Source organism: Scheffersomyces amazonensis (assembly GCF_036850825.1).
Source record: "Scheffersomyces amazonensis strain UFMG-HMD-26.3 chromosome Unknown RJT21scaffold_8, whole genome shotgun sequence".
In the NCBI taxonomy this organism is placed as follows: domain Eukaryota; kingdom Fungi; phylum Ascomycota; class Pichiomycetes; order Serinales; family Debaryomycetaceae; genus Scheffersomyces; species Scheffersomyces amazonensis.
Genome location: NW_027042748.1, coordinates 6,209 through 26,555, shown reverse-complemented (window position 1 = coordinate 26,555; position 20,347 = coordinate 6,209). Strand labels below are relative to the sequence as shown.

Below are 20,347 nucleotides of genomic sequence, written 5' to 3'. Positions count from 1 at the left end.
AGTCATAAATCTTACTAAGCTTACTAAGCTGGTAGTAGACGGTTATTAGACATTCCCTCGTCTAATATATCCACAGATCATCATATTCTAGACTTCTTCTTTCCCTTATAACACTTGCGTTCTGATTTTATATTTTATAGTTTAATGCGTATTTTCATACTCTATTTAAGGCGGAATTATACGCAAATACAAGCAAGATATATACATCGCTCAAAACCTCGGATCACTTCATAAAGTATCTCCTCGGTACAACCCAGCCGGCCGAGAACGGTTACCTAATAGACTTACCAATCAAACATCTCTTTTATCTAATTTGTTTAGAATCCTGTAAAGGAAGGGATGTAAACCATTATTTCCTCCTCTTTAAGTATTTATCTTATCAATGCATTTTTTATATAATATGACCAAATACATCAACACTTAATCATATCAAAGGTTTAAGTAAAATCAGAGTCTTTCCCTGGCAGACGTTCTATGAATACTTTATCTCCTGTTCAATATCTTGTGTTATAGAATTATCGTACTTCGACATGCATAAGAATAATGACTTTGTATTTGTATTGTACAATAGATTAATCGTTCTACTTTCAAGATATATAGACGAATAAAGGCAACGCTGCACGTCTGTGTACGCGCCAATGTTGTTCTTATGGAAGGCTTAACTTCTTCGTTCGTTGACTGAAAAGATTTTCATTTATACGAGTTTTTGCAATCTTGGCAATAAAAAGAAAAAATCTAAGAAAACGTAGTATTGCATATAAAAATGATTAGATTTTAGGGTCCCTGCAGTTATTGTTACAATAAGAATTAGACGAGATTCCTCTGGGGTAAGAAGCAAACAAGCTTTCTAGAAGGAAATTCTATTTGAAAACATGGCTCTTACTAACTCCGGAGGTACCGATTTTTTCACTATATAATTTTCAAATAAAAGGTTTTTGACCAATAATATTAATTTGATATTGATAAATATGTTTGAAGTATGTTTTCTTTGATTCAAAACTAAGGCCTTTTTAAGTAGGAATGGCAGGTCAAGTTGGCAAAGAAACTAATTACTTCACGTCATCATTTAATCACTGCATTATACTTAAACCTGTGTCAAAAACATGGTTAGCTTAAACCATTTTCACAATGAGTTGCAAATGCCAAGCCAATTGAAGGTTTTAACGGAATTTACACTGCCCAAAAACTTAAAATTTACTATTTTGCTTATTTTGTAGATCCTGTTCTCGAACAGGAAAATTTAGCAGCCAACAAATATTATAGATTAGAGGATTTTGGAACTACAGACATTCAAATAATTTGAATATAAAATGGATAGCATCATGCCCATAAATGTTTAATTTGAATCTCGATGCTGTAAAAACAACAATGATGAAGTTCTCTCTTTTCGAAGCCATTGTTTTTGTTTCACTATTTTTGCAGCCCATATACTCATGGAAAACAAATTTAGATATCACCGAGGATGCAGAATTAAATATCACTTCTTTAGATGGTGGATATGCCTGTACTTTCAAAGCTGATTTGACTATTGAAGAAGACGTGACATTCTTATTCAATGGTTTCGACTTTAATATGCATGGTAACTTTCTCAATAAGGGTATATTTTACGTTAGGAATATAGGAACTTGGCCGAATTATGCTCCTGGTCACAAAACTGGTATGACGTTTAATATTAATAATGGTGATAGCAAATACTCGATCGATAATTATGGTACAATTGTTATCAATGATAATACTACTACTTGTAGTCCTCCTTCTTACTATTGGGCTAGTAAAGATTTCTATAACGAGGGTAATATTACTTTCGCAGGTAGTCAAATATGCGACGGCGCTACCTTTCAAATTAAGCCTACAGGATCTTTTGTGAATAAAGGAGTCATCTCATATGTTCAATATTATATGACCACATTTAATCCACCAAGTACCTATTTTGGATCTCGGTCTGGTTGTGACACCGGTGCTCCCACGACAATCAATAATGGTACATTTTGTTTAGTGAACAATAATGCTTTATTTCAAATGTCTAGATATGCCGGTAATGGATGTATAGATGTGGGTGAACAAAGTACATTTGCCCTTTTATGTTCACAGTTATATGGAATAGATGGAAACTTACAGACAATTTATCTTAGTAGTAATACTTCAGTATTAGATATTTATAATATCAAAGAACCTGTATCACAAATACTAGTAAGAGGTTGGGGTAACAATAATACCATTGCCTTGAATACTGCAAAACCAACTTGGAATTATGATGGAAATATTTTAAATGTTACTGCTGGTTCGAAAACATATCAATTTATTATTGGTGAAGGATACAACAGCTCTTTAATAGATTGGTCCTACGGGAAAACGGGCAACAATGAAAATTGGGGCAGGGCTCGATTCCAATATGCAGGTCCTTCCCCAGATTCTGTGAGACCGACAGTCTGCCAAGCATGTCCAATTGGGGTTCCTAACCTACTCAATGAATCGAATACTACTCTCCCTACCTACACCGCCATTGAATCCGATGGAGTAGTTGCTACTGACTCTGGAGTTGTTGTTGTCACCACAGACACTGATGGATCCTTGACTACGACAACCTCGTTGTTCCCTGCTCCAAGTGATCCATTTACCACGTACACCACCACTTATACCACCACCGAATCCGATGGAGTAGTTGCCACTGACTCTGGTGTAGTTGTTGTCACCACAGACACTGATGGATCCTTGACTACCACAACCTCGTTGCTCCCTGCTCCAAGTGATCCATTTACCACGTACACCACCACTTATACCACCACCGAATCCGATGGAGTAGTTGCCACTGACTCTGGAGTTGTTGTTGTCACCACAGACACTGATGGATCCTTGACTACCACAACCTCGTTGTTCCCTGCTCCAAGTGATCCATTTACCACGTACACCACCACTTATACCACCACCGAATCCGATGGAGTAGTTGCTACTGACTCTGGTGTTGTTGTTGTGACTTCTGCCAGCGACGGGTCCTTGACTACCACAACCTCGTTGTTCCCTGCTCCAAGTGATCCATTTACCACGTACACCACCACTTATACCACCACCGAATCCGATGGAGTAGTTGCTACTGACTCTGGTGTTGTTGTTGTGACTTCTGCCAGCGACGGGTCCTTGACTACCACAACCTCGTTGTTCCCTGCTCCAAGTGATCCATTTACCACGTACACCACCACTTATACCACCACCGAATCCGATGGCGTAGTTGCCACTGACTCTGGTGTTGTTGTTGTGACTTCTGCCAGCGATGGATCGTTGACTACCACAACCTCGTTGCTCCCTGCTCCAAGTGATCCATTTACCACGTACACCACCACTTATACCACCACCGAATCCGATGGAGTAGTTGCCACTGACTCTGGTGTAGTTGTTGTCACCACAGACACTGATGGATCCTTGACTACCACAACCTCGTTGTTCCCTGCTCCAAGTGATCCATTTACCACGTACACCACCACTTATACCACCACCGAATCCGATGGAGTAGTTGCTACTGACTCTGGTGTAGTTGTTGTCACCACAGACACTGATGGATCCTTGACTACGACAACCTCGTTGTTCCCTGCTCCAAGTGATCCATTTACCACGTACACCACCACTTATACCACCACCGAATCCGATGGAGTAGTTGCCACTGACTCTGGCGTTGTTGCCACTGACTCTGGAGTTGTTGTTGTCACCACAGACACTGATGGATCCTTGACTACCACAACCTCGTTGTTCCCTGCTCCAAGTGATCCATTTACCACGTACACCACCACTTATACCACCACCGAATCCGATGGAGTAGTTGCCACTGACTCTGGTGTAGTTGTTGTCACCACAGACACTGATGGATCCTTGACTACGACAACTTCGTTGTTCCCTGCTCCAAGTGATCCATTTACCACGTACACCACCACTTATACCACCACCGAATCCGATGGAGTAGTTGCTACTGACTCTGGTGTTGTTGTTGTGACTTCTGCTAGCGATGGATCCTTGACTACCACAACCTCGTTGTTCCCTGCTCCAAGTGATCCATTTACCACGTACACCACCACTTATACCACCACCGAATCCGATGGAGTAGTTGCCACTGACTATGGTGTAGTTGTTGTGACTTCTGCTAGCGATGGATCCTTGACTACCACAACCTCGTTGTTCCCTGCTCCAAGTGATCCATTTACCACGTACACCACCACTTATACCACCACCGAATCCGATGGAGTAGTTGCTACTGACTCTGGTGTTGTTGTTGTCACCTCAGACACTGATGGATCCTTGACTACCACAACCTCGTTGTTCCCTGCTCCAAGTGATCCATTTACCACGTACACCACCACTTATACCACCACCGAATCCGATGGAGTAGTTGCCACTGACTCTGGTGTAGTTGTTGTCACCTCAGACACTGATGGATCCTTGACTACCACAACCTCGTTGTTCCCTGCTCCAAGTGATCCATTTACCACGTACACCACCACTTATACCACCACCGAATCCGATGGAGTAGTTGCTACTGACTCTGGTGTAGTTGTTGTCACCACAGACACTGATGGATCCTTGACTACCACAACCTCGTTGTTCCCTGCTCCAAGTGATCCATTTACCACGTACACCACCACTTATACCACCACCGAATCCGATGGAGTAGTTGCCACTGACTCTGGTGTAGTTGTTGTCACCACAGACACTGATGGATCCTTGACTACGACAACTTCGTTGTTCCCTGCTCCAAGTGATCCATTTACCACGTACACCACCACTTATACCACCACCGAATCCGATGGAGTAGTTGCTACTGACTCTGGTGTTGTTGTTGTGACTTCTGCTAGCGATGGATCCTTGACTACCACAACCTCGTTGCTCCCTGCTCCAAGTGATCCATTTACCACGTACACCACCACTTATACCACCACCGAATCCGATGGAGTAGTTGCCACTGACTCTGGTGTAGTTGTTGTCACCTCAGACACTGATGGATCCTTGACTACCACAACCTCGTTGTTCCCTGCTCCAAGTGATCCATTTACCACGTACACCACCACTTATACCACCACCGAATCCGATGGAGTAGTTGCCACTGACTCTGGAGTAGTTGTTGTCACCACAGACACTGATGGATCCTTGACTACCACAACCTCGTTGTTCCCTGCTCCAAGTGATCCATTTACCACGTACACCACCACTTATACCACCACCGAATCCGATGGAGTAGTTGCCACTGACTCTGGTGTAGTTGTTGTCACCACAGACACTGATGGATCCTTGACTACGACAACTTCGTTGTTCCCTGCTCCAAGTGATCCATTTACCACGTACACCACCACTTATACCACCACCGAATCCGATGGAGTAGTTGCTACTGACTCTGGTGTTGTTGTTGTGACTTCTGCTAGCGATGGATCCTTGACTACCACAACCTCGTTGTTCCCTGCTCCAAGTGATCCATTTACCACGTACACCACCACTTATACCACCACCGAATCCGATGGAGTAGTTGCTACTGACTCTGGTGTTGTTGTTGTCACCACAGACACTGATGGATCCTTGACTACCACAACCTCGTTGCTCCCTGCTCCAAGTGATCCATTTACCACGTACACCACCACTTATACCACCACCGAATCCGATGGAGTAGTTGCTACTGACTCTGGTGTTGTTGTTGTCACCTCAGATACCGATGGATCCTTGACTACCACAACCTCGTTGTTCCCTGCTTCAAGTGATCCATTTAGCATATATACTAGTTTTGATATCTCGTTGCCAACAAGTAATTCAGACAGAACGGAGATCGATTTAATAGATCTGACCTTTTCAAGTCATGTCGGTTTGACTATATCAACTTCAGTTACGGCAACAAGTGTTGATACTTATCCTTTTTCATCTACAGCAGGTGTAGAGAAAAATGTTGAACTGTTTGGAACATCTGTTACGGTGCTGGTAAATGAGTTAACTAGTGATGCTGCGGTGACGTTTCAGATTACCGCGGTTGCTAAACCGCCAATTGATTATAGAGGGTATGTAGAATTGAATGAGAATAATGTTGGCTTAGATGTGTTAGATGGACCAATATTTGAGATGACAGGAGGTTACATTACTATAGATGGCTTATACCTTGAAGCAAACGAAACCAATGGTGTATTCTTAGGTGATACTCCTTTCGGAGGATGGCTGATAGTTGGTGATCCAATATTGTCTTTGGAAGGATTTGGGACTGAATTTTATATCTGTCCAGAGATCGCACTTCCTTTGCAACTTTCTCTGGTTGATTGTAACTGTTTTGTGGGTGAGTTACATGTGCTTGAAGACGTACCTACCTCTATCGCAGAAGGTGCAACTATTGCTTATGTAGCAAGTGCATGTAATACTGGAACAGCATTAGCTTCAGCAGAAATTATTGCAGAGCCTTCTCCTATTGCCACAGGATCTACAATTACTACTATCTATACCTCTAATGAAGTCATTACAATCACAGATTGTCCAGAGGCTGTCACTGATTGTCCTTTGAGTTCCATCAGAACTGTTACACTCGTACATACACTAACAACTACCTATTGCTCAGAAACTACATCGGAGCCTTCTACTACTGCCACTCGTTCTTCGATAACTACAAGCTATATCTCCAATGAAGTCATTAAAATTATTGATTGTCCAGAAACTGATTCAAATTGTCATTTGAGCTCAATAAGTACTGTCATAGTTATTCATACACTCACAACCACATATTACTCTGGTTCTGCGGATATTTCTTCTTCCCCAGTCATTAACACTGAAAAGATTTATGAAGTAAGTAGTGGAACTGGCAGTAATATATCAGAAAGGGTTAATTCCACGAGCATAAGTGGAAATGTTGAATCTAATTTTGTAAGCAATGCTCAAACAAACAGTGAATCTACTACTGCAACCAATCTTCACTTAAATGCAGAATTAAGTACTTTAAACAATACTGAAACCCATATTAGCACTACACTGAATTATCATTCTAGCACTGATGTTATTGCTTCTTCTTCTGCTTCGACTTCAGTGAACCCTACATTTGTCGTCGCATTTGAAGATAGTGGAGCAGTATCAATTAATTGGAAGGTTGTTACTCCACTTCTTGCTTCATTAATTCTCCTTATTTTCGTTTAAACTATCTCATGAAGTTTAACACTTTCGTTACTTAAAAGTTATTATTATTACGTATCTATTAAATTCAAATTTGAATTGGATGGGTTTGCAACTTTCATTTATACTTGTATCATTTTCGCTCTAAAATATATTGTTTATTTTCTGTTCTATAATATATTTTTACTTTTTTAATAGCAATAGTTGTAAGATTTCTTAGCCATGTTGTTTTAATCAATTTTGAATTCTTACTGTGATGTGAAGATATAACCATGGACCTGGAGTGATCTTAAGATTGGGAATCTAGTTCAAAGATAAGGAGGAGCTTAGATTTATAGAAAGCCAAAAAATATAGTTTAATAAATAGTTTAGTTTACTGATCTGATATATTATTAAATTCTCACAATATAAGCTTGAATGGTTCATGTATTAGTTGAAAATTAAAGACAGCTATATATTCTTATAATTAGCAAGAAGTTACATTTGGTCAGGAATATTATAAAAAAATATTAAGGATGACATGACGACAATCCTATATATCCTAGAGTAAAGAATATACTAAAATTTAAATAATAACCGAGGGAAATGGAATCAGCAAACATAGCAATTACGTAGCATTGATCAATTATGGTTATAACCGGAGCAATTTCCGATCAATAAGTTTCTCTTCGTTGAAAAAGAATTGATTACAAATCGGTCAATATCCTAAAAGTTGATAGAATAAGACTTCAAGAATTCGTTAACATATCCATAAAAATAAAAAACTGTCAGGTTTCTCAAATTAGCTTCTAAGTTAAGAATAGGACGCTAAAATTATTAATTTTTAATTTTGACAAATAGAGAATAATTAAGCTGAAGAAAAATTAAATTAGTCTTCAATATATTTTCAATATTAAGTATTATAATTTTAACTCGGACTTTTCATATTTAATGGGCGTGACATGATAATAAAGGAAATATGCCAATGAAGTGATTTTTTTAGCTAACCTGAAACCATTTCAAGTGGTAGAATCATTCTATATAAATTGATTAAGACATTGATTTCTGCCAAATCAAATCGTTGACTCCGAGTAGCATCCATGTGAAAATGCTATTTAACCATTTTGAGTAATAATGAGGAGACTGAAGAAAAGACTAATTTTCAAATTACCATGCATTCCAGAGAAGTGCTAGAGGCTAAAGTTGAACTTTAAGCATATAAAGTATTTTCGAACCAAAGTTAAGTTCGTATTTGCAATAAATCTGATATAGCTGATATGGTTTACCGAATATAGAAGTTACTATGTCGTTATCATTCATCTCACATTCTTTCTAAGTTGATTTATAATACCCTAGTAGAAAAACATAATACAAGTCCAAATACTCGAGTAGAATACTGGAAACACCACACATACCAAGAGATACACGAATCCATGTTTTATTGATACTGTTAGTTCTTAAATTTTGAAACCACAAATTTAGATATTTAGACGATAATTTAGGTTGCATAATAAAAAATATATTCTTTTGCGTAAAGAACCTAATTTTTAGCAGCTAAATAAAGCGTTACTATCCCCACTAGTTTCTCCAATTGTATAAAAGGCTCGAGCTATACCTTGTGTGTGAAATTTCCCATTCCTTTTCTTGATCAGCAAACTATTCCTAGTTCTTGTATCTCAAATATTAAAATGAAAGTACCTAGCTTGTATTTTGCATTTGCTTTACTGTTCATATCAACTTTAGCTTATGAAATTAAACAAGATCAAACCGATTATGGTATCAGCTATTATGAGGTAGGTGATATAAATATTGCACCAAACGTTGATTATTCAATCATCGACAACGCCATTACAGAGATTGTTGGTGACCTTCATGTTGGAGAGGGAGGTGGCTTCTATATCAGTAGCTTTAGTGACGTTATCGGTTTACATATCAGCATGCAAGCTGGTGATGTAAATAACAAAGGAATTATTTCTTTCAATTCCTTAGAATCGATTCTTCCAAGCACTTATATCTTCACTACTATGGAAAATTTTATTAATGATGGTAGTGTCTATATGGGCTCAAATGGAGCTATGGTTCCCGGTGTTTTCACTATCAATTCACCAGTTGTTACTAATAATGGTTTAATGGTATTCTATCAATCAGAAAATTTTGGTGGTAAAGTTATTTTAGGTGGAACAAATTTATTAAATGGAATTGACAACAATGGTCAGATTTGTTTGTACAATGAATTGTATGAACAACTCTCTCATATTAAGGGTTCAGGTTGTATTACTTCACAGGAAAACTCCACTGTCTTTATTAAAAATCCTTTCGCTTACATAGCTGATCAAACTATCTATTTAGCTGATTCTCGATCTTCTGTCATTGCAAATCCGGTTCTTTCCGGACACCCAATTAACATTGCAGGGTTTGGAAACGGAAATATGGTTTCCTTAAGTAGTACATTACTTCCTGATCTTCTAGGAGTAACTAGAGCATTCTCTTATAATGCCCAAAATGGACATTTAACACTTTATAGTTTACCCGGTTTACAGATTTTCAATATAGGTACAGGGTATAACGAAAATGGTTTTGAAGTCACAACAGATTGGAGTGCTGTTACTAGTGGGGTATTTCTTCCTTTTAATGCTGTCACATACAAAGGACCAGTCCCAAATCCAGGTTTACCAGGTAATTGTGCTTTATGTAGTGAGCTTCCTCCTGTTCCTGGGAGAACCGGTACAGAATATACTACCACGGTGACTCTTGAAGATCCTGATTCCGTTTGTACAGATGTTGAATATGTTATCATTACTTCAGATTATCAGGGCAGTTACCACACTGTCAGCAATCTTATTACTGAAACCTGCAGCTATTACGAAACCATTTCATCTGCATCTTCAAGTTCACCTACCAATGGATCTGAAGATATTTCATTACCTTCCGAAGAAGCCAGTACAATACCATCAACTGATTTTAGTACATCACCTTCTGAAGAAGCTGGTACCGTAATTACATTACCTTCCAATGAACCAAGTTCACCACCTTCATATGAATATAGTTCATTACTCTCTGAAGAAATCAGCACTTTACATTCAGAAGACGCTAGTTCATTACCCTGGACTGAAGCTAACTTGTTTTCTTCTGGTGAGCGTACTTCATTACAATCAACTGAAGGAGAACCTGAATGTCGATCTACTAATAAATCATGTCCCTTCACAACTACTATCATTACTACTAATTCAAATGACGAACCTTGCACTTCTACAATTGTAGTCATTGTTACTACTAAGGATAATGGGGAAACCTATACAAGTAATTCAATCGTAGGAATTGAACAAGAAGGAAGTATTTACACAACTACTACTGTGACAACCGATACTACTGGAGCCCCCAGTACAGCTACTGGATTTGTTAGTGTAGGAATCGACTCCCAGAGCAATGAATACACCAATTCCGGTATCCTACCTACCAAGACTACAGTTCCTGGCGGTGAAAATGGTAGTGCAACTGATTCTTTGGAAGCACCTGGTACACTCCCCGGTGAATCTAGTAGCTCTGCTTCTTCATCAACAGCTCCAATGTTTGAAGGCACTTCATCCAGAATCCAAAGATCATTTTTATTTACTTTGCTTTCATTTTTGATTTTACCTTTTTTTGTTTGAAGTGTTATTAATTTATTGACTCCATATATGCTTTTGTTAATAAAGATTCAAAAGCAATATTTCCCTTCGATTTCATCACATTTCATTCTTGTGTTTCAAATAATTAATTATTCTTAAATACCTTAGTCTCTTCACTAATTTTGGTGTATTGAATTTCGAGGACTTGCTATCTCTTGTATTGTTTTCACTATTATTTTCGGTTTATATAAATATTAATAACTAATTTGAATAAAAATATAGCAGTATTATTAGTACAATAAGCTAATGTCGTTATTCTTTATGTTCAGACCTCAATTTGTAGCAGAATGCAGAAGACATAATTTTTTTAACTTCATGTATTAACCCATAAATTCAAAGGAAAAATCATATAATTAGAGGTAACCCGTAATAACGCAATACTATAAAATTGGCGTCATAAAACAGGCGTTATGCTCAATTTTAAGGATTTTGAGCTGTAATTGGGACTGTAGATTCGTACGTGCTCTGGGAGGTTTAGTTGGTATAGAGAAGTGTTGGAACGATCTGTAGCGTTAGTTAGAGCAGGTTGAAGTCAAGATTTTTACGGTATGTGCAGGGCTTTTCTGTGTGTGTGCAGGATTTTGGAATATCTGTGCAGGTCTCAATGGGCGAATTTTGGCTCTTTGAAGTAGACTTTAAATTTAATTGGATGGAGCTGAAAATGAAGTATATTGTAGAAGATGATATGCTTAAGTGAATCGTGCAATTAGGTGGTGCTCGCTTTAATGTGGGTGAAGTTGGCGGTGGTTTAGAGGTGATCTTAACTATGTGCGAAAGTAATGTTCTCATAGTTAAGGATTGCTTAAATCAGGTGTCAAGTGGCACTTTTATTAATTGTTTGGACGTGATCTTTTGGTAGGGGTATATTGAGGTAATAGTACATATAATGTACGAAGAAGAGTTTATTAGCACTAAATTTAGAGTGTTTGGATTGTAATTTTACATAGTTGAGAGCACATTTAAAACAGGCTTCATTGGGTACTTTTTGTACGTGTATTGAAAAAGTGAAGAGTGTGATTGATTTGCAATTACAGTGTTTACTTATGGTTGGGATATGAGCGATTGAAGATTAGTGGTGGTAGAGTTGGTTCTAGCTTAGTATTAGTAGAATATGCTTGTAGCGTCTCAGTTATGCCGCAAAAAATATAACGAGTGTCGCAAAATTTAGGGAGCATTTAGCTAGGGAGAAAAAATAGGGAGGGTTTGGGTAGGCGCGCAATACTTTAAAAAAGCAAAAAATTAGGGAGGGTCTAGTATTATTTGCCGATTTAGCAGTAATATATTTAGAGGTACTTAATAAGGTAGTTGCAGAAGTAAATAATAAAATGGTATAGTTAAGTCTATAAAAGCTATGTGGTAGAGATAATGATTGATTAGTATATCCGTGCATTTATTGAGTTAGAGTAATGGCTCTAGAAGTAAAGGCTTAAACTTAAATAGATTTAAAAGGAAAGTATAGCATGTGTAGATTTAATAGTAATTTAAGTATAGGTCATTGAAGAGTGTAAACGAAGTCTCCAATTTAGATAGTGGGGATCATTTAATTTTTCAGCTAGTATAGATATTAGCCTGTGTGCAGGAGAGCAGATTTACTATGTAAAAAATCAATTTTCACCTCGCAGGACAGAACTTGGGTGCATTTTGATTTTCCCATAGTTAAGGGTGCAAGTTGAGTCGTTTATATGCCGTACTAAAAAAATAGTCTAGTATAATTTAGATTGACCAGAAATTTTTATGAAGTGAGCTATGTAAATGTTTATTAACAACATAAGTAAACTACACTATTATTGATATGCAACATTTTAATGGTTTTTAAAGTACATATGTTATTTTGGTTATAGTTTCACCACGATCCATTTGAGTATGACTTTCAATTGTTACGGATTCACTAATTAGACATCATTGTATTTCTCATTATGATTAATATATTAATTACTATAATGTTATACAGCCATTGCAATTCAATGACTTTTAAGCTGGTTTTGATAAGATTCGTTTAGTATGGACTTGGGTCACTAGGTACACTTGTTTCAGAAGGTGATTTATTACTATTTGTGGAGCAGTAGTTTAATGGTCAAGAGTTATAAAGTAATTAGTGTAATATTATCCAGATAAGGCAATTCAATGACTTTTAAGCTGGTTTTGGTAAGGTTCGGTAGCTATTGCTTTTGGTCACTAGGTGCACTTGTTTAAGGTGATTTATTACTATTTGTGGATCAGTAATATAATAATCAAGAGTTTTAAAGTAATTACTATAATATTGTCCAGTCAAGGCAATTCAATGACTTTTAAGCTGGTTTTGGTAAGGTTAGGTAGCTATTGAGTTTGGTCACTCGGTGCACTTGTTTAGCACTCTAAGTTTTAATGGTATAGTTTGCTGGTGTTGATTGTTGGTAAATTTGGTATTTTTGTATATTAAGGGTTGTATTTAATATAGAAAGATCATCTTTTTCTTTGGAAGTTATTTCAAAAGATGTAGAATGTAATTAGATAAGTTATATATGTATAATTATTTTAATAAATGATTTGGTTCACATTTTATGCTCTTCTCTAGTTTGTAATAAATTTATGATTAATGTAGATTTGAATTTTTGGTCGTGCGTAGAAATTGTTAGCTGTAATTTTTTAGTGAGCAGAAAATTAAATTTATATTTTAAAGTATAGTAATTAGAGTTAGATAAGTGGCACTATGTACAATTGCTAAAGTAGTAACATTGGAACGTAATGTAGTTTAGATATTAGTTTGGAACATAATGTAATTTAGACATTAGTTTGGAACTTAATGCGCTTTAGAAGTAAGTTTGGAACATAATGTAGTTTAGATATTAGTTTGGAACATAATGTAATTTAGACATTAGTTTGGAACTTAATGCGCTTTAGAAGTTAGTTTGGAACATAATGTAGTTTAGATGTTAATTTGAAATTATTTAGATAGAACTAATACAATTTAGAATTAAGTAGTAGAATTTACTAGAAATTTAACAATAGCAAGTCAAGCTAAGTTAGCACTGAAGATAGAATTGGTTTAAATAGTAGTAATTAATGAGTGTTGTTAAATGTAGTAGTAACATAAGTAATCTTGTTCTAACTATCGGAAAGCTAATAGAATTTAATAAATATAGATATTGTTGTCACATAATAGTTGTATTTAAGGTGACTTTAATTAAAGTAAAGGAACTGTAGGATGGAAGGTAGAACAAATTAATTAGAAATATCATCATATGGAAATAGTAATTAAGTAATTAAAGAGTAATATAGAATGTCTATTAGATATTATAAGTATAGTTTTAGAGGTTATACTGAAGGTAACTTAATGATACTTTAAATATAAGTGTTATTCAAGGATATTGGAGGTACCCAATTGGAATTAGAAATAACTTCAATAGTATTAGCTGACGTATCAGTGGTATATGATATAGTTAAAAATGTAGAAGTAAGTAGCGCTTATTTTACAAGTCTAACTAAAAGTAGTGTTTATTAGTGATATGAATTAGAACAAGAGTCTAATGGATAGTAATCTTTAATTGGGAAAGTAATAAAATATACTATTGGAAGTAGCAGTAAGCTAGCAATAACTTTTATTGAGTATAGTAGAAAATATATTTAACTTGTATAAGTAATGATTAAGAGAAAGTAATGATTCTAAATGGAAGAAGTGAAGTCAAGTTAGTTAGAAATATATTGTAATGTTAAAATTTATACTAGAAAGAATTTTACATACATATATAACTATAATTTTATACTTACTTTAATACCATTTTAGTCTTCTTATCCAAATGGTAATGCATTATGCTGGTTTCCTCTTCTTTCACTTGTTGGATCATTATATATATGAAGTACATATACCCATATGTCCCTCGATATTCACTTAATATAACTTTAAGAAAATCATCGTAGCTGTGAAGTATCCATATTATTTCTTGATTCCTAAACATCTTAGATAAGGTAATAAAACACAAGTCTATATTGTAATAGCCAGTCAAAAGAATGAAACTTAGTAACTGTTCCATCATGCATTCACCTTGATGCATCAAGTGGCATCTTTTGCATGCTCCTTTAGTTTGTTTCTGTCTTAATCTATCTTCTAATTGTTTCATTTTTTCCTCTTTGACATTGTTGTCCATCAGCCATCCTACCTTACTACTTACTCCCCTCCAACCATTAATCACTTTAAGTGTTGTCAGGAAGTTTCTCCTTTTAGTTGTATCAGCCCCAAGCCTATTATTTGGCTTGGGGGTATACAATAGATTATACAAATCTTGACTTAATTCTTGAAAAGGGATATTATGATGAGTTAAGTTCAACTGTTTGTTGAATCTTAGTAATACACAGCTCTTCATTTTGGCTCTAAACAGCTCCTGATGTACATAATTAACTACTATATTTCTTAGTTCTATAGCCCTTTCTATATTATCCTGATTAATATAATTAAGTAACTTTTTGGAGGAACTCAAGACATATGGAATAAGGAGTCCCATAGTAAATCTGTAGTTGGGACATTCTATATTGTGGGTTTCGTGATTGAGTCCACATCCATAGCAGATCACCTGATTCCCAAGACCACGGTAATAGTAGTGTTGGAAATTATAAATTAAGGCATTATCAATTCTTAATTCATCCTCAAACTTAGCTTTTTTAAAACGTTGTGGATCCATCATTACATAGATATTATCATTATATTTCTGGAGTACTGAAATGACCGATTCATCTGTTTGAAGATATAATGATTCATCTGCTGATTGGTTATTTAATATCCGCTGTTGTTTGGAGGCAGATTGGTATGACTGTGTTTCTCCTCTTCTTTTCAATATTGGTCTTGTTGAATCAAAGGTTGACAAAGGTGACTGATATGTGTTGGTTGTATTGGACAGACTACCTGCAACTTCATTTATTGATGATTGAGCTAAAGGTATGTTAAATAAAATTCTATTGCTAGCTGGTTTATTTAGTGATCTATTAATCATACTAGGTGGAACTTGATTGACGACAGGCAAATTATCAAACCAGTCAGTAGTGTCTGTCTCATCCATTGTATTATCAGCTTGTGTTTCTACTTCAATTGGTCTATCTGTTTCTACTTCCATTGGTCTATCAACTTGTGTTTCTCCTTCAATTGGTCTATCTGTTTCTACTTCAATTGGTACTATCGGTTGTGTTGGACCATTGCTTCTGCAGACACTGCACAACAGTACTTTGAGTTCTGTGCACAGTTTGATTTCCAATTCTTGGGACCAATTTTGAACCTCCGACAAACATGTAGGTGACATGAGTTTCTTTTGAAATTCATCTTTACTTCTATTGGCTACAAGAATCAAATCAACTGTCGATGCCTGCCCATCTCTACCAGTCCTACCACTGGCTTGTATGAGAGTTTCGGCGTCATAGCATTGGTCTCCAATAATTAAATATCTAAGTGATGTTATGTCTAATCCGGTAGTAAACCCAGTAGTAGCAATTACAACTCTTAATTCACTATTGTATACCTTTTCTATAACACTCTCTTTATCAGCGAAATTTAACTTGGAATGGAACATTTCACAATTAATACCAGCCTCTTTGAATTCTTTATGATACTCTTGTACCTTTCTTATAGTGGGTAAGATAACAATACTAAAAGGAACTTGTAATACTTTTGATTTAATTATTTCAGCAACTTCTTCTTCTCTTTTGACAATGGTTTTATTAAGTATTATATTTGGACGAACAATGGAAGGACTTTCTAATCTAATTAGCCTTTTGGGATTTATCAAACTGTTCAATTCCCTTTCATATGATTTAGGGTATGTCGCTGACACAAAGAGCATTTGAAATCGTTTGCATTTAGCAATTTCTTCATTTTTGCTCTCTCTATATTGATGATACATAAAGTGGGCCTCTTCAAATATAATTCGACGTACTGACATATGGTTGGAAGCTTCAATGGTTTCTATCAATTCATTACTAAATAGTTCTAATTGTACTATTAGCATATCATATGCTGTGGTGTAATTAATAGTACCCTCATAAATTAATGGTACAACTCCGTAACGTTTTAGATGTTCTAATATATCTAATCTCAAGGAAATAAAGGGTACTACAACTACTGAGACTTGCCTTTTGCTACTTGGAAACACATAGTTTTCCAAATAGCTGGCAACCCCATATGTTGCTGTCTTTCCCTCAGAAGTTCTTAAACATATAGCTATAGAGTTATTTCTAAGAACCTCCAAGGTAGTAACCACTTGTATTTCTCTAGCTGGAAAATTCAAAACCTTAAGATAAGCGTCTTTTACATCCGCAATGCTAACATCTTGCCATATTATGTTTGAACTATTAACTTCGGGGGTTACATGATTAGTCAACATCTCATACCATCTATTGCAAACTTTCCTTTGGAGTAAATTGTTACTGACATTACTTCTGCTTTCATGATTATAACCGTAATTGACCAAGGCCGTTGTATTGGAATGGTTGCTCATTCTATTGATTTCACTGATTATTTGTTCAACTTTATTAAAGTCAACAACTAAAGAGTGAACCAATGAATGTAACCCTTGACGCATTTCTCTTTGATTTAACCCAACACCATATGCCTTTGTGATGTTTCGAATGGCACTCAATCCAAGGTCCGGCTTAGCTCGACCATTAAGTGATATGAACAACTTGGTAAAATACTCTCTTTTAATATATTCAACATTATTAGCGGCCCTGATTATTGGATCTTCTACATCTAGATCCTCTTCTTCATTCTCTATTTCTTCGATTTCCTGAACTAAGTCTTGGTCTATATCTGAATTAACATGTCTATTAGTACGTTCTTTTGTATAACTAGTACCCTCAATAAACTTGAGTCTAAGCTCCAACAATATATGCCTTGTCAAATGTAAGTATAATATGAGATATTGTCCGGTTTCCACATTCAAGTATTTAGTAATAGCAACTATAGTATTGTGACGGTCTAAATTTTTGGAGTAGGTAGTTCTGAATACTACATTTTCTTCATCAAGAATTACATTACTAGGTGAGTTGGAGTGGTCCTCGATTCTCATAGTGAGAATCTCTGGAGACCTATAGGGTGCTCCGCACCCAATAATAATAAGTAGGTAAAGTAATTCTTGAATCTTGAGTATTCTCTTGAACAAAGCAACAGCAGAATGAACATTTTTGACTTTATTTTTTTTGAGTAATAGTTGAAATTCAGAATTGCTATAGCGTTTAAATGTTTTTCGGAGACTGAGTTTCTTATTATACTCCTTAACTATATCTGAATATTTAACACCATTGAAGAGATCAGGACCAAATATATCAACCAACTCATCTTTAATTGTAGTAATGCAACCTTTTCTCATATCATTCAATAGTTGCAATGAGACAATCTTACCGTTAATTCTAAAAGCATCTGTTCTGGAACCTACTTGTTGACAATTCATCGGAGTCTGAGGACTAGCTAAATCATGTTGATTGAACAACCATTTAAGACTGAAATAACCTGCACTATGTTCAATGTTGGGAGACTTTAATTCCTGTTTGAATGCTTTAAATTCTTCTTTAGTAATTTCATGTATAATGATTAATTTGGAGAAGAATAATACGCTGCAGAACATAGTCCTTCTCACTGAGTTCGAGACAAGACTATTATTCTGCAGCATACAACTAAGAACAAAAAGGTCTAGAACTGTTCTCTCAACATTAACTTTTAAAAGATAATCTTTTAAGAACATAGTGCAGAACTTGTCGAAGTCCTCTTTCGAAGTTACCTTAATATCTAAATGGAATAAACTTACTTGAAGGAAGGTCACAGTGGCTTTAACATAATCATTAACCGCCCCTCTACTATAGTGTGACTTTAAGAACACTTTGGTAGTATTCAAGTTTTTCTGAAACTCATTAAGCTTGTCCAAGTGATCCTTTGTAAAAAAGCTTCTTACTAAACTGGTAAGCTTTTTCTTACCGGCTTCATCTTCTGGAACTTCCTTGTAAAGTCTCATTGCCCTTTCAACACAAAGTAATGATAAGAATTTATCCTTATTCAAGTCCAGTAAAATATTTTCCTGAGTTAAATTCTCATAGATATCAATTGTAGTTGCTTCAATTAAAATTGATGATAAACGGCTACTGATTCTAACAGGATAACCCAGCTGCTGCAGCAGGACTAGCATTTCATGATTGGCTTCAGGATGATATTTCTTGACATGCCGATTGAAATACTTTAACCCAATAAACGAAGAGTCACAAAAGTTACAATTGTACATGTCAATTGGTTGGACACCCGGAATAGAGACATTGGTAGACAATCTGTTGGTAGTAATGTCTCTCTGCAATTTAGATTCATCTAAAAAGAAGGGTTCCAAACTCTCATACTTCGCTGCCACATTACCCTCCCATCCAGGAATATCAGTGATAAGTCTTCTGAACTGCTGCATGTTCGGAATACTTCTGAATTCATTGGCTTTCGGAATAAAGACAAAAGGAATTCCTGGAGTACAGATGTATCCGTTAGAGTTCAAGGTTTCAAGAGTTTGATTAGTGGCTTGGTCATAAAGTGACTCAACTACTTCATCTTCACTTTCGCTAGAGTGTTCGTCGCTGAAGACTTCTCCATAATATGGAATGCCGTGGTTAAGAAAATCGCGTTCAGTACTATCTGTGGTAGACATTGTTGGTTTAAGAACTTTGGTTATGATAAACGTATCTGATCTTAGTTAGTGTTATATCTATCTGGTTTGATGTTAAATTTTTATTTTTCTTTGAAAAAGCTTTGAAATATTTTCATTCTAACTTTTTCCTTATTTAGGTAAATGGTACACACTACGCATTGATTTAAGTTCGTGCATAAAAATTAACTTATTATATTTATTTAGACTTAACAGGTTACTAATTAGATGATACAGTGCAGACGGTTATTAAAATATATTAAATCAAAGTATTGCAAAAAATATTATTGACAATTAATAATACTCGCTATGACTATTAATAGAGGGATCAGGTTTTCTTATCTGAATTATTTTACGAACTGTTATCTCTTAATAATAAATTAAATAATTATAAATTAAATATTAGTATTTGTGAATATTCTAAATTGATGTAGTAATAGTAAATTAAATAGAAGTAAGATCAGGACAGCTCAAATGGTTACTTTCAAAAATAGTTAACCAAGTAGTTCGCTAGGTGGACAAAATTAGGGGGCTGGACAGAAAAAAGTTAATACTGGAGAAGGCAAAAGCTGCAAAAAAATACTGTCCGATTTTACTAGTTGAAAGAAAATACTCAATAAATTGAAGGCGAGGAAAAATTAGGGAGGGTTTGTCTAGGCGGGAAAAAATACTGATTGAAATTGACAAGGTATATTCTGGCTGATTGCAATAGAGTTTATACTTAACTGCTTGGAGCTCAGAATGAAGTATATGGTATAAGGTGATGTAGTTAAGATATTTCTACAGTTTGGTAGTACTCACATTAAGGTGGGTGAAGTTACAGGTATTTAGAAGTTTTCTAGTATGTGCGAAAGTATTGTTCTCATAGTTAAGGAATGCTTAAAACAGTCGTCAAGTATCACTTTTATTAATGGTATGAGGCTGATATTTTGGCAAGGTTATATTGACGTTAGA

General features: G+C 35.7%; 3 protein-coding genes across 3 annotated transcripts; 2 read left to right on the top strand and 1 right to left on the bottom strand. All coding sequences in view use genetic code 12, as the record gives it.

Annotated features, from left to right (window-relative positions):
* Window positions 1-1,368: 1,368 nt before the first annotated feature.
* Window positions 1,369-7,137, top strand: RJT21DRAFT_116242 (uncharacterized protein; the record flags this gene model as incomplete). The annotated part of the gene is made up of 3 exons (XM_064880412.1): window positions 1,369-2,588; window positions 4,179-4,757; window positions 5,742-7,137. 3 exons carry the CDS (start codon window positions 1,369-1,371, stop codon window positions 7,135-7,137), a joined length of 3,195 nt encoding a protein of 1,064 aa, XP_064735847.1.
* Window positions 7,138-8,780: 1,643 nt separating this feature from the next.
* RJT21DRAFT_89576 (hyphally regulated cell wall protein) lies at window positions 8,781-9,950 on the top strand (the record flags this gene model as incomplete). The annotated part of the gene is made up of 1 exon (XM_064885613.1): window positions 8,781-9,950. A coding segment is annotated over one exon (1,170 nt), but the record flags the coding sequence as incomplete, so codon positions are not given.
* A 3,879-nt stretch (window positions 9,951-13,829) lies between these two features.
* RJT21DRAFT_142018 (DEAD/DEAH box helicase) lies at window positions 13,830-19,396 on the bottom strand (the record flags this gene model as incomplete). The annotated part of the gene is made up of 2 exons (XM_064883410.1): window positions 13,830-13,937; window positions 14,508-19,396. The coding sequence occupies 2 exons, from the start codon at window positions 19,394-19,396 to the stop codon at window positions 13,892-13,894; spliced, it is 4,935 nt and encodes a 1,644-aa protein (XP_064735845.1). The 3' UTR covers window positions 13,830-13,891.
* Window positions 19,397-20,347: the final 951 nt, after the last annotated feature.